The sequence below is a fragment of the Chenopodium quinoa genome, unplaced genomic scaffold (genome assembly GCF_001683475.1).
Source record: "Chenopodium quinoa cultivar QQ74 unplaced genomic scaffold, ASM168347v1, whole genome shotgun sequence".
In the NCBI taxonomy this organism is placed as follows: Eukaryota; Viridiplantae; Streptophyta; class Magnoliopsida; order Caryophyllales; family Amaranthaceae; genus Chenopodium; species Chenopodium quinoa.
In genome coordinates this window covers 2,965,497-2,981,560 of record NW_018744093.1, presented here as the reverse complement: position 1 = coordinate 2,981,560, position 16,064 = coordinate 2,965,497, and the positions used below count along the sequence as shown (strand labels likewise).

Sequence of the window (16,064 nt, the reverse complement as noted above, 5' to 3'; positions counted from 1 at the left end):
GGTGCTAACTTCCGTGTCAAGTAGTTGAATCTTCCAAGGGCAGGTATATGCAAAATCGTTGAATCTTCCAAGGGCAGGTATATGCAAAATCGTGACGTAGTTATCGTTGTTTCCATTCTTTACAACTCATTCGTAAGGTAGCTTCTCCTATTCAGGATTTCAGGCATGGATGTGAACCAAAACAGATAAGACACACCAAAATTGTTTCTAATTAAACATACAAGAAACATTTAATTATAAGAATTCTTCAGAAAAGGTGAAATATTTCATACATAATACAAAACATGATGGAGATATTATTGGAGGTAAAGAACTTGGATTAATTTAACAGACCACCAAATTCAATTTCCACTGAAGCATAGTGTAGCCAGTAACAACCTCACTGCCTTGCCTACCAAATAAAAAACAAATATTTCAATAATTTTTTTTTAAATAGGCTTGACATTGGACAGCTCAACTCTATCGAGTCTTTCTGTGAAAAAATATACTAGTATATTCTGAGTTGACCCAACAAAATGAACTTATTACATTCCTGTTTATAACTGCAAGTCAACATTGAGCTCTTTGCTCTTTAACCAGTTCTGGATAAAAACTCGGTAATGAAATTTGTAACCAAAAACCAAAAGGGGTGTGAACTGAGTAAACACAGTTCAAACTTTAGCAACTTTGTAGGGATGTAGAACCAGTCGGGCTATCACTACTCTGACATATGATACGAAAATCAATTTCACTCGAGCCTAATCTCTTACTATCAGGACAAAGATACACGCCCATCTTGAATAGACCAGCTTCTCCTGCATCTGATACCTCTACAGAAAAAGAGTCATCATACCAAATAGTGCAACAGGTTGTGGCTTCTAAAGATTAGTGCATTATCATTGTGGACGCAATTTGACATACTGATCAGCGGCTTTGGATAACGACTGTATTGATATAGGAAATCCTGGACCCATCTGTGCAAGGGAAACACAAACCATCATGGGATAAGAAAAAAAAAATCCAAGTAGATTCCTACAAGCAACTTAGCAGCCCCAGAATTTAATGGAAAAGAAAGAGAACAATTATCTGTTTCCAAAGAAAGCAATTGCATAAGCGCAGGTAGCGCAGAATATCCCATCACTTCCCAATTATAAAAGAAAACAAACATGTAGGCTTTCTTTATCATTTTGAAGGCTGTTGTACTATCTCATAAGGCAAAAGTAATATTCCCAATAGTATAGCTTACCTGGTTTGGTATAAAAACGCAACAACCTAATAGCATCAATTAATCAAATTGAAGTTCACAATTTGTGAAGATTAAGGCATTGGTGCACATCACATCATGTAATCACAGTCCTAGGATTGCCTGAGCACATTCTGTTAGCAACTTTCATAGTGAACCTAAAATGACCCACTTACAATCTTTATTGTTTCAACCTAGAGACTTTTCAATTTGTAATAGTATTCTCCCACAACCAAGTTGTTCTGCTGCAAGTTGCAACTAATGTGGGTCTTTCTTGAGTTAATATAGTGTGCCACATTGATTTGCCCATAACCCTACAACCTCATCCCAACATTGTTTAGGCACTTGGTTCGTAGATTTTAGGTATGAGGTATGGGTTTAGAATGGGTAAAACCCACACCTAATATCTTTTTTAAAGAAAATTTCAATTTCTAAACCCACACCTCAAACCTACAAGGTATGGAGTTTAAAAACCTAGGGGAGATTTGGGTATGACTCATACTATAGTAATTATACCTCTAGGGGCTCTAGGTATCAAATAAACAACAGAAAAAAAAAAATCATCCCCAAACAAAAACCAGACACAAGGTATTACGGAGTAAGAAACAAGTTCCAACACCATACGTCCATACCAACCTAGTTTCATTCCTGATTCCGAATTCATACTATTCTTTGAACGAAATGCCCCCTTAGGAAATTCTACAATCACTAGAATCAATATCTATTTGTCCGTAAATATAGTTTCTGTATTCCTTAGGCGTCCCTAAATGATGTTCCCGTTTCTTTTTTTACCCTTTATAGATGCCATGAAATGACCAAAATAACCTCATCTTTCTTTGTCTATTTTACTTTTAGTACCCAATTATAAAGGTACATGAACAGCGACTCAATTCTTCAGTAATACGGAATCAAATGTTCGAAAATGCCCTCATTTGACTCTTATCTATGTGCCCCCACTCATGTGCATGTACTTTAATTTTTTTTACATGTACTTATTGGTGGTCCACTCAAATTTTTAGTACTTTTCTCTTTTGTGGTACTTAACGTACTTGCTTATCCCTTTTCTTAATTCCCGTGAAATTTGGCATACGAGAACTGTATTTAGGAACGGAGGGAGCAATTGGTTTTATGGAAACAAACAACCGTGATCAAGCCATGTAGTCACCTCACATCCTCACCAGCTCAACCATTTTGACCATTTGTCTAGGTTTACAGATCCTTCAGCTTGGCACCCAAGTGCCATCAATAAACCAAGCCAGTTCATATAACTAAGTGCAGTTCTTAGTTTCTTACACTTCTTATCCAATAGAAAATGGATTCCATTGAATATTATGATGGCTAAAAGCATGGCAGAAATATCACAAATGGCCACAAACAGTGGATCCAAGTAAGGATATTGGTTTTGAGAGCTGATGTATCTCCCATCTATTTTTCTTTCTTGAGCCAGACATCTTGGTGTTCTGGTTTTTGAAGCTTTGCGCATAAAGATTTGATTATTATCAAAACAATATCCTTTGACCCTTAATCTTAGAGCTCCAATTTCATAAAAAAATTGAAGAAGAATGTGTTTTAATCACTGTTTATGATTCCAATATTCTGTATTTCATTCACAAATTGTTTGGGTTTCTAACAAAAAGGCTAAAAGCCTATAAGCTATACATTGTCTTATTCTCTTATATATATAGTCATTCTACCCTACTATAATACCTTAGCTATGAGTAGCACAAATGACAAAATACAAAAATCTTTGCATGAGAATAATCCTAGAATAAAGATCACATGATTTAATGAATATATATATAAAAAAATTGCCTAGGCAATCCTTGGACAATGATCACTTGATGTAATGAGCACCAATGTTGCACGCACCTTAATGTGCAACATTCTTCACACGATCATGAAAAAGGTAGATTTAATTCACACAGAACAAGTAATAACTCAAAATCGCATCATCCTTAATTGTAGGTTACATATAAACTAACCTAAAGTTGCTATAATTAGTCCACGTCTCCAACAACCAGAATAAAGACTGCTACAAGCATTAGGAGATGTGCTTCATTCATCCCCTAGAAAATGTGTGAAACCGCAACTAAAAAACAAACTTATGGGAGTTATGGCCCACTATTTCCTACTAAAGCAAGAAAACTAAATAAGAGAGCCTAAACAACAGTGTAACCCTTTGTGGATTTGGCCCCATCATTAACCATACACTGCTCAAACTTGCACCATGTAAAACCCACCAATTTAAGGGTAAAGTTAAAACCATGGGCTTATGCAAAAAGAAAACAATTTATACACAGATGACTTCGCAAGCCCACATGACTATTCAGCAAGCCAAGTAAGACAACTCAAAATTCTTGCTTAGACGCAAACAAATTAAAGGCTACTTAAGGATAGGTTATTGGCTTGTCAACTAAAATTGTCTCAGCATCTGTAATAAACTAGTTTATATGATATTTTCTTAGTTAAGCACCCCACCTTTAAGCTTAAAAAGGATTGTATTTTACTATTGATATAATTTACACAACTCTAAATTCCTCACAAAGAGTAGTAATCATCATCATTTTTGCCTTTAGCTAGAAATATGGTGAAAAAAAGAGAATCAATTTAGATTGCTTGATAGCTTAATGGTGGGGGTTCTATAGTAAAATAAATAAATAAATAAATAAATAAGGTTCATATACGCAGATTTTATTTGCAAAATGTATATACACAATTTTTTCCTAATCTAACAAAAGAAATCTATTTTAAAATTCGTTTAATATGTATCAATGATCATCATTAGTTAACAAACATTGACCCACAAAAGTCAAATACTGTAAAGCACATTGGCAAGAAAAGATGAGAAGATGACCCTCCTAATCCTCATAATTCACTTTTATATCAAAGATCAACCTGTTTTAAATTGGGTATGAGGGAGGGTGTTATCAGAAAATGACTGTAGTTCAATTGTGGATGAGAGAAGTGGGACATAGAGAGAGAGAGAAGGGAACCAGTGGGTTAACAAATAGAGGTGATTAGAGAGAGAAATGTATGACATTTTTTTATCGAGTGTTTCCATTTTGCTCAAGTGCTTAGTTGGGAAAGAATCAAGCCACTTGAAAGCTTGAATATCGTTTAGCATTTCTGTACTTTTCAAATCAATCAAAATCCAACTTGTTCTTCCCTTCAATTTTGTCATCAATTTCCAGTTTATCACAATACCTTGAAATGGAAATGAGCAAGAATAATTGTAGACTTGTAGTGAAAGAAGGTAAGGGGAATCTGAAGTCTAAAACATTTACCCCCAACCCCATTATAAGTGGAGGGCCAGAACAGGCAGTTAAGCGTCGAAGCATGGATTAGTCCACAATCATATATCAAGGAAAATATGTGCAGGAAATGTTACAGTACATATCACTTTAAACTCACCGTGCTACATAGATGGAAAGAGTTCACATAGCCAGCATATTTTGAAGCTGCAAAATACAAGAGCATAAAAGCGTCAGTTATGACATGCAAACCTATGGGTCAATCTCCCATTCTAAGTAAACCAATCATTATAATTCAAAGAATTTAGTAGTCATGCAAAAACAACACGTATGACATTGACACATCCATCAAATGACAAACCAACCATACAGAATATAGAAACAACTAGAGATCGTAGGCATTAAGATGGCATAATCAATTGGCCAAATTGAGCAAAGTTTCATATTGGCATATTGCTAATTTTCTACAAATGAAACTTCCATGCATGTATATGATTGGTCTCTTTTGTGGGTGCACAGGATTCTTATTAATGTAAGGTGCTCTACAGGAAGCAGTCTTAAGGAACTCATCCTTTCCTATTGTAAAAAAGGTGTCCATCTTCCTTGTCCCCACTCACAAAACCAGTCCTTGCGACTAATAAGCTTGAGATAGCAATTGGTATATAAAATTAGTGAAGGTATGTTCATTTCGCCTGATATAAGTCTATTACAACTTATAGCCAAAAAGCTCCTTTGCCATGGAGATATGAATTGCTTTGCCATAATATAAAGAAACAGTACCACAATAAATGATTATTTATGAAAAGCTTACAGACTTACAGTATACAGACATACACATCTCATTTATTGTGTCTCAAAAGCCTCAAGGCAACATAGAGTCAAGACGCTGTACACATCTCATCTATTGTATCTCAGAGCCTCAAGGCAATATAGAGTCAAGACACTGTGCAGCTTGTATCATAAACTTACTTGAATACACCCGTGTTGTGAATAAATAAATCTAAATATTATCTAATGTTTGAAAGAAATTGTAACGAAGACAATTGTTTCAGAACAGGGAAAAAAATGTTTCTACAGAAACTGTAGAACCACCTCGTCCACAATTATCAAGGGAACAAATAAATTTCAGAGACAACCTTGGCAATATTTAAAAAGAACCTAGGAGGCAAGGACAATATTCATCCCTCAGCCCAAGACCAAATCCTAGAAGAAGGAAGAAAAGGAAAAGGATGAAAGAAGGAAGAACAACATCAAAGAAAGGAGGGGGTAGAGGTTAGCAGTAATGCACATACAAGAAGATACGGAAAAAGAAGAACAGTATTAAAGAAGGAAGAGAGGGAAAGCAAGTATGAGCACACAAGACAAGCTAATAGTGCTATACAATGCAAATAAGAAAATCTGGTAACTTACTCTTCTTTAACCCTGCAGGCTTTGCAAGCAAAAGAGCATTCACAAATGCACCAACATTCGCTTGCAAAGCTTCCTCTGGAAAACTCACCTGCACATGACAGGCTTTACAGTGAGAACGTAGTTGCAGTATAAAGAGATGAGAATATTGAGGGAGCAAAGGTTGACAGAATACCTTCCCCAACCCCACATGAACAATAGCATCCTTCATTCTGAAATCAAGCAATCCCTGCTTTGCCTCTTGTACTGCCGCAGCAACATTGTTGGTCACAGTACCTTTCTACAGATTTGACTCTTAGTACATGAAATTGAATCATTCAACAGCTACAAACAATTTGAAATTGGTGAATGAGATTTACCTTGGCATTTGGTGTTAGGCCACGAAGAATTCTACCTATTTTCTGAAGAAACAAAAATAAAAAAAATTATTGCCAAGATAAATGGTAGTCTTATAATTTGCTCTAGACAAAGCAAAGTGGCAAACTATCTTCTTACCGTCACACGCTGCATCATTGAATGGGTGGCTATACATTTGTCAAAATTGATCTTGCCACCTACACAGAATCAAAGATGGGGTGTTGGTGGAACATAGCTTAAGCAGAATCCTTTTCAATAAACAAGAAACAGAAATGGGAAATTTCAAATACAAGTAACTTTATAGACATATTTTATCATAACAAATATTTCTAATATCGATATAAGAATATAGGATAAACTGTAATAAGATTACTTTCAAGTACAATCTAGACAATATACTTCAGAGCCTCAATAATTAAGTGGACTTTTCCAAATCGTTACACACGGACATTCTTTTACCAGAATTTGCTATCACAGAGAAAGAGTGCAATACACTATAAGGGGTACTGGCTAGGGAGAAGAATCAAACAAAGTAAGAGAGCAGTGTTCCTCACAATTGCTACTCAAGCACCTAGGGTCTGCCAGGGGTTTGAAATCCGCATTACAGCATTATGAAGGTTTTTTAGCTTACTGCAATTTGAGATATTAGGCCACAATGCCCACAAAAGCCACAACCATCCACACTGCCCACGAATTTGGTTTTCCAACCATTATCGCAATCTCAATATCATCCTAGAATTAAAACCATGGGTGTGCCTCTTTATTCTCTTTGAATCTTGAGTTGCATGAGGTGATGATGCTAGCACCATGAACCAAGGTGTGCACTACTTTTAAAACTAAGATAAAAGTAGTCTTCCTCTCTCTTTTTCTCCTCCACCCCAAAACCCTAGCCTCCATTGTTTTTAGTTCTAGGGGCTGCTGTTAGCTCTTGCTAGAGGTAAGCCCCAATAATCAACATTTTCTTTAGGTACTAATAATTTGGCCATAGTTTTCATGCCAATAATATTCATCTCTCCATCTGTGGCAGTTCTTTTCCCATCTATTGATTAATATCTCAGACTATCTTTATAGAAGACTTTTATTTATGTTATTACTTATCCAGTATTCTAAATGAATTATCTGATGATCGTCTCCTACTAGTATTTACAATAGTTATCAAGATAGATCTCCGCCAAAAGAAAGCTATTTGAGATCGTTAGACCCCATTGCAGGTCTCATCAATACAAAGAAAAACTACAAATGGCAGGCAAAAGTAAAATTAGCTTTCTTAAAACAGTGGACCTATTATAAATGTTAGAAAATCAAATAATTACTAGTTCTTATTTCTTCAATAAGCTCATCCGCTCCAACAATGTCAGCTCCTGCAGCTCTTGCTTCCTCAGCTGCAGCTCCATCAGCAAAAACAGCAACTTTGACAATCTAAAAGAAAAAGGAAATCTTAGGACCAAATTCCAACGAGAGTTTTTAAAAACATGGAAATAAAAAGAAAAAGGTCTCGTGCTTTTCATTAAAAGAGTACCTTGCCAGTGCCATGAGGCAGCACGACAGCTCCACTAACACCCTACATTTCAGTGCGATACAGCATTAGCACTAACCAAATAGCATAGTATACACCCAAAAATAAGCACCAGCATAACAATTTCAGGGAAACTATACATATAACACCTTGAACAAAAAGAAACGTGTCTGGAATCTAAATACAAAAACTGCACCATATTCATCAAAAAAAAATTCTATCCTATCTAGAACACAAAGAAATCTCACAATACCAAATCACTTCGGCGTCGATCAATGCCCAAATTTACATGTGCTTCCAGAGTTTCATCAAAATTTCTCTTAGCATTAGCCTGAAACAAATTAAGAAAGTTACTTCAGATATTGATCGCTAATTTTTAGTAAAAGAAACAACGGTGCAGGTAATATCACAAATCATTGAAACTAAATGAAGAATAACAGCAACATCAACCATTAAAAGCACTAAGTCCCCAGGAAAAGGCTAGCATAGTAGCAGTTACAATATGCTCAACCATTGACAACAATCAAAGGTTATCTAAGAAAATTTTTATTCAACCATTCGACAAGATATTGTGAAATAAACTATACTCAATACTCAATAACATTTAAACAGGAGGCATCTGCTAATTTTAGCAATGAGTTACCACCTAGTCATATGATCATATGTCAGGCTTTGGCAAACACGATCACCATGGCATTTGCATCAAAACTTACATGATAGTTAGACCACCTACCAAACAATAAAAGTCAATGATGCTTCTAAGAAGCTCACAGGAACCTTGACAAACATACTTCACAATGGGTGTATTCTTTTCAGCTAATATACTTCAGTAAATCAAAATTCAGCACAGCTTACTATTCCACCAACTTGAAATTATTTTATATTTAGCAGAACAAATTACTAGAGTGGCTTGAGCAGATAGCCTCCACAGGCAAGAAATCATGTTTTCAAGCTACACCAACTCGGCAACCAAGGAAAGCAACAGTGAATGAGCAATAGGGAGGCGGCAACTAAAGAAGCAATCAACTTCCAGTCGATTAGGTTATATGACCATCATTCCACCAAATTAATCAACAAAACTAAACCATATTTCAACATCCTATTAGTTCAGTCCTTAATATATCTTTCATACATTCAATTAACATTCATAAACAATGCCGAAAGATTTCAATCGATATTCCGATTATCCCATCCCACACCTATAAATTTCAAGATAAAAAAAGCAGAAATCTAACCTTACTAAAAAAAATCAAGTGACTAGTAATTTTTTTTCATAAATTCACAAAAAATAATGAATGTAAGGATGAAATGTAGTAAACCTTGACTTGGCGAATAGCTTCCTGAAGATCAAAAACCTTTCTCTCACCATCCCTCTTCTCCACCTTAATCAAAGTAGGAAAAGGAACCTCCTTCTCTTCCTCAACAACCCTAAAAACTCTCCGAACAGCTCGATTATTCGCTTCGATCGTTTTCGACTCCGTCTGCAGCTCCACTCTCTCCTCCTCCACTGCGACACGATCCTCCGGAAGCGGCGCAACCCTCTTGGAATACGAAACCGGTGTTATTGTCATCGGCGAATCCTTCAAATAGCGAAAATCTTCTCGCGTCAAATCCCTCGCCGAAAATGCATCTTCCGACGGAGGTGGTAAAGCGTTTTCCGGCGGTTTTAGGTCGGCGGCGGGTTTAGGTTTTGGTGCGTAGGAGACTGGTTGAATTGGCGGAGGTTGTGGAGAGTTGTTGGAGCAGAAATGGCGGCGGTGGTGGAGGAAGAGGGAGGAGATTTGGGAACGAGGGATTCGGCGAGTCTGAGAGAGGAAGTGTTCTAGGGCTGCGGCCGCCATTGATGGTGGTTAATGGTGAGAATGAGGTTTCTTAGTGCCGGGAAGTGTGAGAGCCAGGGGTTAACGAATGGGTTTTAGCAATACACTTTTTTTTTTTTTTTTTTTTTTTTTACTGTAAAATCTTTTTGTGAAAGTCAAAACCGGTGATGACCCCAGTTTTTACTACACGAAAATGGTGACTCTTTTAAAATTGAATTACACAAAATGACCCTAATTAAGAATTTTGTACCACTTTATAACCTTATTATTTCCTAAATATAGTAAATTAAAATGGTTAGATTTATTCAAAAAAAAAACCCACCAACAACACAGCCAGGCAGCCACCCCCACCACCTCCTCCAACCTCACGCTCAGTCGTCGTCTCCCCCACCCTCTTCACTGCCGGCGTCGGCCATCCTTCCCCACCGGCGTCCATGCCAATTAAGGTTAGGGTCGCCAGAGAGAGGGGATGCCTGAGCGCCAGCAGGGTAGGTGGGCCGGTGTCGACAATGAAGAGGGGATGGGGTGATGGGCTGGCACTCTGGCAGTGATGATGTGGGCGACTATTTGATGGTTTTGTTTTTTTAAGTTTTTTTTTTAAACCTAACCTTAGTTAGTTTAGGGTTCGTTTTGGCATCACTGTGGTTTTCTGTTTTTTGGCGTTTGTTTTTCAAAACCATATGATATATGTCATATAATGAATAAAAAATTAGTCAAATTTATTAAACTCATGGTAATTTTGAAAATTGATAACAAAAAAGTGGAAAAACCTTTTTCTTGTTTCCTGGTTGTGGTTTTTTGTTTTAAAAAAAAAAATACTGAAAACAAAAAACGATGTCAAACAAGCCCTTAATTAACCATTTAATGAAACACAAACTATTGGGTGCGGCAATCCGCACCCAATAGTTCGTGCGGCAGCCCATTTCTTCTACAAAAATCCTGCCATTTCTTCTTCTTTTTCTTCTCATTCTAAAACCCTAAATCTCTCTTCTTCAATCTCCTTAAACCCATCAATTACATTCATCAGAAGATTATTAACCACATTCCGATGCGAATCCCAAAATCGTCGCATTGGACGATGGTTGATTATCACATCTCTAAACTCAACCCAATTGAAATCATCCCCAATTCTCCACATTTCAAATTGTCGTCAAGGATTTGCGGTGCGGTGGTTGGTGATGCGATGCGATTTGCGGCTGGTAATGCGGTGGTTGGTGGGATTGGTGGTGGCATAAGGATTTGTGGACGGTGGTTGGAGGTGGTACCGCAATGGCTTGGTGATTTTGGGCTGCGATTTTGTGAACGTTGCTCATAGCGGGTTGGGTGGCAATTGGGGAGCAACGGTGGTAGTTTGATGGTGGCTAGTTGGGCGACAATTGGGGGAATTCCAAATACTTCGTTCCATATCTTATTTGGGGATATTGGGATATGTTAATCTTCAATCATAAAGCTCCTAGAAGAAACCCCACACTCATTTGAAAAAGAGAGAAAGAAAGAGAGGAAGAGGGGGAAAGAGGAGAGAGAAGGAGATAAAAAATATTTCGTATGTTGTTGATCATATTAGCCAACAAATGACGCATATCAGCGAATGAAATGAACATATCAGTCAACTAATGTTTGATATCAGACAACATTAGGAACATATCAGATATTAATAAAAACGTATCAGCCAACAAATGAAACATATCAGCCAATAAAAGAAATACATCAGCCAACAAAAGATACACATCAGCCAACATAAGCAACATATCATCCAACAAATGAAGCATATCAGCCAACAAAAGGATGAAATCAGCAAACAAAAGCCAACAATTAAATTATACATATCAGCCAACAAAATGAAACATATTAGCTAACAATTAAATTATACATATAAGCCTATAAAATAAAGATATCAGCCAACTAATGTCTTATAGCAGCAGCTAACAAAAGGAACATATCAAACATTTAAAAAAAAACATATAAGCCAACAAAAGGAATATATCTGCCAACATAAAATAACATATCAGCCAACAAATGAAACATATCAGCCTACAAGTGAAACATATCAGCCAAGCCAGTCTGCACACAATACCTTCACTTAATGAATAAGGTTACAAGTGAGATTAAATTCTCAACTAAGGTCATTTTGTATATGTAATACCCCATATTTTTAATGTATTTTATAAATTACTTATTTATTTATAAAATATATTTTGGGTTAAATTATTTTAGTTATCGGATTTAAATAAACAAGTTTTGATTTTTGGGCTAATAATTATTCAATCCGAATGTAGCTCATTTTCATAATGAACCCAATCATCCTATTTTTACATTTGGCCCAACTATTTTATTATTTAAGTTCATTTTTTTATGAAGTCCAAACCTACCCTAGCCTACTCTACACTATAAATATTTCATTTATCCCCAAAATTTTCCCACACAAAGTCAATAAGTCAAAAGTTTAGTTTTCTCCTCATTTTCCTTTTCTTTTTCTTTCTCTTTTTTTTTCCTTATTTCTTTTTCTCTTGTTTTCCTCCTTATGCGTGGGAATTGGATCAAGTGGATCCAATTCCACTTACTACTGCCACGTCACGAAGGCTAGCCACTGCCGGAGTTTGACTGCCCAACCAGCCGCCGACGACCAGCCGACCACCACTATCGTGACACCCTCCTTCTCCCTCCTCTTTTTATTTTATTTGTTTTAAGTTAATGATATACGTATGAGGTTTTGATTTAAATTGTTTAAAACATGGTTAGCTAGTTTTATAATGATGTTTCAAGGGGATTATTTCATATTACATATTATTATTATGGGTATATTTGCAGATTTCATAAATTATAAAGTTTAGGTTTTTAATTTATTCAAGACATAATTTTTTTGGGCTGTTATACAAATTGATTTGGGGCTTTTGTATACCTAATGATTCTATTGATTAATTGGGAATAAAAGTATATTTTAATAAAGTTTTAAGGGGTTTTTAATCAAGGAATATTGCTTGAATTTTATTTAAAGTAGTAGTATTGTGATTTTAATGAAAGGGTCTAATTACCCATTAAAAGAGAGGTTAATTAGGGGTTCAAAATAATTTTCAGATTATTATAAGTTATTTAAAGTGAGTTTAAGTTGCTGGAAATTGTATATACAAGGGTAATTGATGTAGGTTTGTTGTCCCTCTATGTAGGAGACTTGGTTCGGGAAGTGTTCTAGTGTAAACGGCAACTTTAGGAGCTTATTCGAGGTATGTACGCGTACTCGATATTTATTAAGCATGTAGAAGCATGTAAGGATTTATTTTGGTTGATTCTAAATTAGTTTCATGCTAGGAATTGGTTGGAATTGGTGAATTGAATTAGATTGATTTAATTGGAATGGTTTAGGTGAAATATTTGTGAAGCATGATTGGTTGAAATAATTTATTTATTGGTATTGGTGGTGTTGGAATATTGTTATTGAACAATACTTTTATTATTGACATGTTTAAAGGCTTATTTAATTAAACTAAATGTTTTATTTAGTTTGGAATATAAAAAGGGAATTTTGTTATGGTAAATACTACCTCCGGATTATATTAGATGCAACTTTGGAGCTCTCGTGGTCTCCTAGAAAATTTTGAGAAAGATAGTTTAGGTTCATAATTGTATGTGATTAGAATATGAGGAGAGAGTAAATCAAGAGAGAGAAAGTGGGGACATGTTTAAAGGTAGGAGGGAAATCAAATTTTTTTGGTGGGGATTTATTGTGGGGACCACATTTTTGTGGGTGAGGTTTTTGTGGGAAATTTTGGCTGAAGTTTGGAGTGGATACGTTTCCCTCCTAAATTTCATCCACAATTTCCCAAATTTAAAATTTTCCCCACATTCAAAATTTTCACCCTTTTTCATTTACCCTCCAAAGTACCACATTAAATTTGAACACACCTTATAAATTCATTGTCAACCACCACATTAAATTTGAACACACCTTATAAATTCATTGTCAACTACCACATTGTATATCATAAATTCTTACAACATCAGTTAAAATGTTTCAAACACACATGTCCTACAAATTAAAGTTTACATTAATTCAGACCTCTTAAAGAAAGAAAAAAAAGACCATCTTCATTAACATCAGCAGCATCATCAGAGTGCAACAAGAGAGACAGCAGCAAAAGGGAGAGCAAGTTCACTTCTTCCAGTCTTTTTCTTCATCACCAATTTATCAAAATCAAACAAAAAAAAAGAAAAATTCTGATTTTTTTTAGTACTGATCAAATTTTAATGGAGGAAGAAATAGGGCAATCAAGCAACCAACATGAAGAGATTGATCAAAGGAATAGACTTAAACCCAAAATAAATTTGGACACAAAAGGCATCTCATTGAAACCATGCTAGTAATGCAAACAAATAACAATCTCCCTAGAGGAGCAAAAGCCAAACTAGCAGCAAATTATAGTGTGCACAAGTCTACTATCACAAGAATTTATGCAAATTAGATCAAACAAAGAGAACAAGGGTGTAATACCCCGTATTTTTATACGGATATTAAATTATAACATTTTTTTATGAAGTATTTAAATAATTTGAAATGAATTATTTATGGTATTTTATTAATTTACAAAAGTTTATTTTAATTAAAGGTCCATTTTTATTTATTTAATTGCTTTGAAAATATTTTATTTTATTATTTAGAAACTTTGGGGCATATTATTTTATAAAAGGAAATTTTAAAGTCAATGAAATTTAAAGAAATTCAAAGACTAGTTTGAATAGGAGAAAAAATCATTAAGGGTAAAAGGGGAATTTAAGCTAGGAGGGTTTTGAGAGAGGGTATATATACCCATCACATGAGCAAGTTAGACCTTGCCCAAGGTGGAGAATACTCAAAGGTAAACTCTCTCTCTATCTCTTCTTATTTTCTCTCCCCTTAATTTTCCCCCCCTCCCCTTTTATTTTCTCACCTCCATGCCACACACCACACACGCCACCCACGAGTGGCCGGCCGTCACCACAGCCACTCACCGGCCGGCCATTGCACCTAGCAGGCGCCGGCAGCAACACCATCGGCGGGCGAGCGCGGCAGCAGCCCTGCCATGGTGGTGTGCGTGCACAACCTAAAAAAAAAATTCTCTTTCTATTTTAATTTAATCTAGCCTTGATTTAATTATTGTTTTTGGTGTGTGTGATGATTTTATGGTGTTTGAATAATGATTAGTATGTATATAATTTTCAGATTTAGTTTTTGAATTAAAATTCCCCAAATTGAAAACCCTAGGTTTCTAAATTAATGAATATTGATAGAAATTGATTGTAGTTGATTGAAATTATTGAAATAGGTGTTTTTAAACATAATTACAGCAATTTTATAAGTTTTTACAAAGATGTAATTTTTATATAAAGGTTAGAATTATGTTTCCTGAAAGGATTTTTAATTACCCATTAATTGGGAATAAAAGTAGGTGATTTAAATTAATTTTCAGCATGTTTTAAAGGGTTTAAAAGTGATTTAAAGAGTGTATACATTGCTTGAAATTTATTATGAATAGGTATTAATGTCTCTTTGTAATTTTGGGTTGTAGGAGATTTCCAAGTGAGTGATTTTATGTAGTCGTAGCGATTTTGAGATCATATTCGAGGTACGTTCGCGTACTCGGTAATTATTTAAGTGTGTAGAAGCATGCTAGCCTTTGTTTAATTAATTCCTAGGTAGTATCATGATAGGTATTAGTTGGAATTGTTGATTAGATTGATATTGGTGATTGATTTGTGAAGTTGGATTATTTGTGGTGAATTGATGATTGGAATTAATTATGTTGGCATGTTGATTATGAACCACACTTTTATTATTGACATAATTGAGAGCATGTTTGATTAAACTAAATGTTTACTTTGGTTTGGAATATAAAAAGGGAATTTTATTATGGTTCATATAATTTTTATTGATGCTTTAAGTATGGGAATTGATCTATTAAGCGTCTTAGTACACAGGAATAAAAGAAAATGCGGTGCCTAAGTGCACTTAAGGTGTTCTAAACACCGAGTGATAGGATTTGCGGTGCTTTATGCGCTTAAGGTGTTATTTAATGCCGAGCTAGTCTAAAAAAGGTTCAACATTAAAATTATGTGGTCACTAATTATTCAAGAATTAAATCGGTATGTTTGATTGCTTGAATGATTTATGATGATTGATTGTGTTATGGTTTGAGAGCCATCACCAAGTTTAAAAATATGTAAACAACGCAAAGTGAAAGAGATTACGCACCAAAACTCTTGGAACGTATATACCTCAAGTATCAACATATGGGGAGAGTAATGGGGTTTTATATTTAACCATAGCTTCTACTGGGAATACCGGACGTTGTATTTTCCTATTTATTTTATGCGCAAGACGTCCAGTCACTTTCATGTGGCATTTGCCTACCCGGTTAGCTCCCGCTGGAATTTACCTCAATTTATTTGGGGCAGGGATTTGGTGGGAAATCCGTTCGATGCGTAATCAAATTAAATAAGCAATTTATTTATCTATTGGT

General features: G+C 35.4%; 1 protein-coding gene across 1 annotated transcript; it reads right to left on the bottom strand.

The window, feature by feature from the left end:
• Positions 1–273: 273 nt before the first annotated feature.
• LOC110692145 (50S ribosomal protein L1-like) lies at positions 274–9,951 on the bottom strand. The gene is made up of 10 exons (XM_021869146.1): positions 9,073–9,951; positions 8,007–8,084; positions 7,757–7,798; positions 7,551–7,656; positions 6,376–6,434; positions 6,240–6,281; positions 6,056–6,160; positions 5,884–5,971; positions 4,634–4,680; positions 274–953 (listed from the first exon to the last, which is right to left on the bottom strand). The coding sequence occupies exons 1-10, from the start codon at positions 9,592–9,594 to the stop codon at positions 876–878; spliced, it is 1,167 nt and encodes a 388-aa protein (XP_021724838.1). The 5' UTR covers positions 9,595–9,951; the 3' UTR covers positions 274–875.
• Positions 9,952–16,064: the final 6,113 nt, after the last annotated feature.